Source organism: Atractosteus spatula, chromosome 17 (assembly GCF_055471065.1).
Source record: "Atractosteus spatula isolate fAtrSpa1 chromosome 17, fAtrSpa1.hap1, whole genome shotgun sequence".
In the NCBI taxonomy this organism is placed as follows: domain Eukaryota; kingdom Metazoa; phylum Chordata; class Actinopteri; order Semionotiformes; family Lepisosteidae; genus Atractosteus; species Atractosteus spatula.
In genome coordinates, this window is record NC_142722.1 from 15,941,720 (window position 1) to 15,948,133 (window position 6,414).

The following is a 6,414-nucleotide window of genomic DNA, read 5'->3' on the forward strand; positions in this document are numbered from 1 at the left end:
GCTGATGTTTTCTACTAAAGACACACTGCTCACAAATGATAGACCTGCCTTGACACCACTAGCTGTGGGTAAGAGAATTGATTAATCTGCTGACCTTTAAAGCATGGATAACTAGAAGCCTGTCTACCAGTATAAGCCTGTCCAGATTACATTTCTAGAAACTATCTACCTTTCCTGAATTGATGAAATACTATAGTCACCTGTCTTCTTCTTAACTAAACACCTCCAAAGCCCTGAGACATGCATGTGATGCCATTTTTAATGTGTTTGGTATTTCTGATTTTTCGTAGTTCAGTTTTGTCATTAGCACTACTTGCCTTTTGTTTATCTCCAATTTGTAATTTGAAATGTCAAGTAACATTTTTGTGCAAAAAGAAGACTCTCTTTTTACCATCTGAAGAAGCTCTTTAGCCATGGAGCACCATCTGTACAATTTCAAATTGGAATGAAAATACCTGCCCAGAAGGAATTTCAATGGCATGGTGTGAAGTTCCATCTGTAGGACATGTCCAGAATCTTGGAACACAGATGCCAGATAGGCAGGACATCAAGCCAGAATTGTTTCTTGTATATGCTTATATGATTTAAGCACTGCGTCTTAAAGCAAACTCCTTCACATCAATCCAGTGAGATTAATAAGTCCCACACAGAGGCAGAACTTCATTCTAAATCTGATAGAAAACCTAAATCTTAAAGTTGTAAATCAGCCACAAGATTTCAATGGATCAAAGCTTCCGAATGCCTGAAACATGGCCCGTATCTGGAACCAAGCTTTCTTTATTTCCTATACATGTATACACTGCTTCAGGTAACAGAAGCTGAACACACAGTGTTAAAAGGAAATTCCTGAATGTGTAGCAGACTATGTCTTCTTTGGCAAGTAAGAGCTCTTTTCACTGTGGAAATTCAACACACTAGACTCCAACTTGTACACATTCAAATAATTAAACCAATCTGTGTATGTGCATTACTGTATGTCTTCAGATTGCATTCCAGCTGCAGACATATTATTAACACAAGTAAAAGTCTTCTGTTCAGGCAGGCCCACTGCGATCAACTGAATTTCATTTTTACACAGTTTTCCTGCATTTCAGAGGTTGGAAACATAGAAGGTCATTTAGCAGCTGTTGTTCAAATGAAAGTCATTTTAAGGAATCACTTTAAACATCACCACTTCTCCATTGGGCTGTTTACGTTGATTTGTGTAAATTAGGGAGTAGAGTATATATTGTATTACATAAGCATATCTGAAATGTTAGGCTTGTTTTATTCGAGAGCTCATGTTTTAATTAGGAAAGTACAGATGGTCTACTCTGAAGAAAGCTTTATATCATACTGTACTTTAGTGTATGATCTGAAATATTCAGAATAAACCTTTTAATTTAAACTGCATTATTTTATACACAAATATCATCTTTACAGTTTCACGAGGAATGATGGCAGCCGAAAGCTTGGGAGAATTTAGAATCATTTATTGAGATGTGGAGATTTGGCATAACCCGCTTGGCTGAGGGCCGACCTCCCGGCCGTTGGACGGGGAGGATAGGACCCCCATGCGACCAATGGGGTAGCTGCAAAGGTGGAGAGGGGGTGGAGGAGGGATGCGGAAAACGAACGAGGAAGAGGAGAGGGTGACATTTGATATATATGGAGACCGGTTGCTTACGTCAGGATTAGTGGGAATTGCGGCAGCTGTGTCGAATGAGCTCGGCTGCTTTCATTCCTCCCGAACTTTCATTAAAAACTCCATTTCACGAGGAATGATGGCAGCCGAAAGCTTGGGAGAATTTAGAATCATTTATTGAGATGTGGAGATTTGGCGTAACCCGCTTGGCTGAGGGCCGACCTCCCGGCCGTTGGACGGGGAGGATAGGACCCCCCAAAAGAACCAAGCGGGACCCCCAATCACCAGTGCAGAAAAACAAAAACAAAACCAAATGATTGTTAAACTAATTCAGCCCAGGAGAGAAAGTGCCTGCTTGAGGGTACTGGGGTTAGTTTTGATGTATGCATGATAAGCCTCGGAGGACCAACGGCCGAGTTGCTTGATGAGATACTCGGGTATGCCTTGGCGAGCGGCAGAGGACGCGGCCCCTGATCTGAAGGAGTGCCCAGAGAATCGTTCAGGGGGGTATCCGGCGGTTAGAAGGATGTCGTAGAGGTGAGAGAGGAACCAGTTGCGGGTCACGATACGGCCCTTCTCGTTTACGAACAGAGGGTCAGTAGGCAAGGCTCCGGCAGCGGTGCGAAGATGTGCGTAATGGGATAGAGGCTCGTATGGGCTTACGTATGAACAGAGTTTGAAATAATAGATGAGAGTGCCAGACCCGAGTTGGTCGGTTTTGCTTTTCTTGAGATAGAAGGTCAGTGTATCGGAAGATAAGATGGAGATGTCGGATAAGCAGGGTTGAGAAGAAGGATCGAAGGATGTGGAAGCAGCGGTTATTTCGGAGCACCTTAGGAAGCCAAAGAAGGCTAACAAGAATAAAGATTCAAGAGTGCGGTCGACCCAGGGTGAGTGGTAACCCGACCTGAGAATGTAGATGCAGGATTCGAGGATGTCCGAAGTAAGTGGTGCGCGTTGGTTCGGAAGTGGTTTTTCGAGCCGCTGAAAGCCTTTAAGCAGGAGACTAATTTGAGGGTGGATAAGGGAGGGACAGGTCGTGCCGAAAAGGAGTTTATGGAAGAAGTGGATGCCGCACAGGTATACTTTGGTGGTGGATGCTCGTACCTTGAGTGAGTTTCTACAATAGCAAACGAAGGATGATACAGTGAGAATATCGAAAGAAGGGAATTTTATGTTCGTGGAGAGGTGGAAGGATTGGAAGCCCTTCCAGGCGGTCCAGTAAGAGCTGAGAGTTCGAGGGGCAATCCCTAAGAGGATAGTTTGCTGGGCCAGCTGGACGTAGTGATGGAAAGGATGATTCAGAGGAACGTGAGTTCCGAATAGGGAGGTACTGTGCATGGGTTCGGTCTTGCATCTGGTGCCAAGTTCCTGAATTTCTGAAATTGAAAGCGAGAGAGAGAGTCAGCTATCTCATTAAGGTGACCTGGAATGTGAGCAGCTACGAGGACGAATTGATGTGTGAGAGAAGTCCATTTAAGGCGGCGGAGAAATTTCATGATAGATCGGGATGAAGACCTTCCTTTGTTGATTATATGGACTACTGCGTAGTTGTCCGAATGGATAAGGACGGATTTTTGTTTCCAATTGTGGCCCCAAAGAGAAGCTGCAACGACAATTGGAAATATTTCGAACAGGGCCGATGACTGGTCGGCGAGAGGGATCGAAGAGAGCTCAGGAGGCCAAGGGGCCGCAAACCACTGGCCTTTGTAATAGCCTCCGAAACCGACTGAGGGGGCTGCGTCCGTGAAAAGCTGGATATCCTCGGCATCGGAGAGGAGGTCATCGTAGAAGAGAGATATGCCATTCCAGTTGGCCAAGAAAAGCTGCCAGAGTCTGAGCTCGGATTTGCAGTCGGCTGAAAGGCTTACGTGGTGGTAAAGAGAGGGCACGGAAGAGGCGAGGTCGAGAAGGTAGGAGATGAATGACCGTCCTTGGGGGATGATACGCATGGCGTAATTGAGGTGGCCGAGCAGAGAGAGAAGATCCCTCTTTGTGCAAGATGTGGCGGAAGAATAGGTAGAGATGTACGTCTGGATCCTGTCGATCTTGTCGCGAGGCAGGGAGGCAGAGAAATTGATGGAATTGAGGGTGATCCCGAGGAATTGGATTATATGAGAAGGACCGGTTGTTTTGTCTGTGGCGAGAGGTACCCCTAGTTTCCCGAAAACGGAAGCAAGTGTGGAAGAGGCTCTTGCGGGTGGGGCGTGAGGAAAATCTATGGTAAGGAAATCGTCGAGAAGGTGGACGAGAAAAGGAAGCCTATAGTTATTTAAGAGGATCCAGCAGAGCGCTTCGGCTAAGGTATCGAAAATTTTTGGGCTACTCCTGCATCCGAAAGTAAGGCGGACTGCGAAGAAGAACTTGTTACGCCAATGAACTCCAAAGAGGTGCCAGAAGTCTGGATCGAGAGGCATGACTTTAAAGGCACTGGAGATGTCGGCCTTAGCGAGCCAGGCGCCCGGACCTGCGATTTTGATGAGAGAAATGGCATGGTCGATTGTGGCGTAGTGGAGGGAGAAGTCTGAACTGGGAATGAGGCTATTGAGACTTGGCACGCGGGAGTTATGGGGAGCTGACAAGTCGATTATAAGGCGTTTTTTACCGGAATACTTACGGACCGCTATACCGATGGGATTGATGCGGTATACGGGGAATGGGGGAGAGTCGAGTGGGCCGATCATGAAACCGTTCTCGACTTCAGATGCTAACAAGGAATCGACGGACTGGGGATCGGCGGTGGCAGATTGCAAATTTTTGCAAAAGACGGGGGAAGAAGGAAGTGTGCACAGGCCTGGTGAAAATCCGAAGGAAAGGCCGTCAAGTAAGATGTGGGTGGAAGAGGGGTCGGGGTGACGGAGCAGTTCGGAAGCAAGAGCGGGGATATCGATTGGGGTAGACAAAAACGCCAGTAGTCATTTGGGAACGCTGAAGGTGGAGCGAGCATGGAAAGGCCGGCGGGGGCAGGCGGAGCGAGCATGAGCTTCGCCGCAGAAGCTGCAAATGTGGAGGAAACGACAGAGGGAAGAGGTGCATGTCGAGGAATTGAAGTTGTTGCAAATTTGTTGACCTCTGATCATCACGATGGGGCGACCACGAACGTCTCTGGACCGGGAAGGTTTGAAGAAGACCTGGCGGGAGAATTGATGCTGAGGGGGAGAAGGGGCAGAGTCGGGGTTGGGCTTGTGGACTGTATTTGGACAAAGATTTGATGAATGTGTCCGAGAGGAACAGAAATCGCAGGAAAGAGCTCTGATGCCGGCGAAAGTGCGGCAATAAAGCTCAATGTCGAGGGCTCCCCAGTAGGTGCGCTGGTTCCATTGGAGTAGGCGGGCAGCGGCCTTGGCCGAGAACTGCTTGTGGTATTCGTAGAACAGGGAGCCCTCGAAACGGACGGATAGATCGAGGATGATGTGCATGTAATCGTCGAGTTCCTGACGACGTTCAGGAAAGGCGGAGCACATGATGTCGCGAAAAATGCTGAAAGCCAAGCAGAAGTCGGAAATTCGAAGGACTGAAGCGGGGTGAGGGTCGGAAGATTTGAGAGTGACGGAAATCGAGCCGCAGTCGACTGTTCTGGAATCGGAGTTGTAACTGGAGGAAGAGAGAAGGTGAGCTAGATTGACATCCGCACCTCGTAGAATTTGCTGCCGGAGTGAGAAGGAAATGGGAGGAGGACTAAACTTTAGTGCGTTAGGAGGAGCTGGGAGAGGAACGGCTGTTCGGAGAGAAAAGTCCTTAGTAAAGGGGAGATTGGAATCCGGGGCCGAAGGCATGGGATGATTGATGCCGTGTTGGACACCGGGGATGGGAGAGGATGAGGAGGGAAGAAGAGAGGAAAGCAGATTGTGGTAGGAGGGGTTAGACAGATCTGGGGCCTGAAGCTCATTGGCTTGGGATATGGAAGCCGAAAGCTGTTGAGGAGGAATTGAAGCAGGGGCGAAGGCTGCGTGAAGGACTGAGGGGGCTGCCGAGTCGTCTTGGACGCCAGGGGGTGGGGGAGGGTAGGAGCCGCCTGCTGGCTGGGCTGCGGGTTGTTTACTGGATGGCCTTTGGGCCGTGGAAACCACAGCAGGGGCCGAAAGAAAAGAAACCGGGGCCGAAGGCACCAAGCTGGCGGAGCTTGGGCCGTGTTGGACGCCGGAGGTAGAGACAGAAGAGAGTGCAGAAATTAGATTAAGCAGAGAAGGGGGTTGGGGAGGGGCGTGAGCCTGGGGCCTTAGACCCGGCAGCAAGGAGTTTAGGGAAAGAGGCTGAGTGGAAGAGGCTAGGTGCGGTTGTTCGGCAGAGGAATGGATTGGTTGGGGAAGAGACACAGACATATCAGTACAAGACAAGACGGAAGACGCGACAGGCAGAGGCGCGGACGGCCTCGGGGTCCTCACGTTGGGATGAAAGGCGGCGGCACGGGTGATGTCATCGGAGGGCGCCAGGAGAAGCTGTGTGGCTGATGTTTCCTTTGTGTAGACTGCGGTTAAGTACAGGGAAAACAGGGCTTTTTTGGAAGCGTTTCTTTTAAAACGGACTCCGTGTTTTCGAAGTATCCTCTGGAGGCTTGCTACGGTCCAGTTGGAGATCGCAAGGGACGATCCAGGAGAAGGGGGGGGCCGATGTGCGTGAAGCGCGGCGGCTGGGACGTCCTCGAGAGAAGCGGGGGTTATTTGGAGACTTTGCCGTGGAGGGACGGGAAGGCTGGGTTTGTGGTGAGAGAGGGACTACGACGGCGGAACGCAGTCTTCGGCGAGGAGTTGAATCTTGTGAGGACTGGCTGGGAGATGAGCGGCGCTGAT

At 49.4% G+C, this 6,414-nt stretch overlaps 1 protein-coding gene across 1 annotated transcript; it reads right to left on the reverse strand.

Moving 5' to 3' along the window:
• Nucleotides 1-1,954: 1,954 nt before the first annotated feature.
• Nucleotides 1,955-4,308, reverse strand: LOC148819214 (uncharacterized). Its single transcript, XM_088935465.1, has 2 exons — nucleotides 2,936-4,308; nucleotides 1,955-2,282 (listed from the first exon to the last, which is right to left on the reverse strand). Exons 1-2 carry the CDS (start codon nucleotides 4,306-4,308, stop codon nucleotides 1,955-1,957), a joined length of 1,701 nt encoding a protein of 566 aa, XP_088791591.1.
• Nucleotides 4,309-6,414: the final 2,106 nt, after the last annotated feature.

Excerpts from the sequence above, each read along its gene's own strand:
- LOC148819214 (XM_088935465.1), bottom strand. The coding sequence starts at position 4,308 with ATGATCGGCCCACTCGACTCTCCCCCATTCCCCGTATACCGCATCAAT. Across the intron at positions 2,283-2,935 it reads CCTCCCTATTCGGAACTCAC|CCCATACGAGCCTCTATCCC; the intron begins GTTCCTCTGAAT and ends TTCATACGTAAG.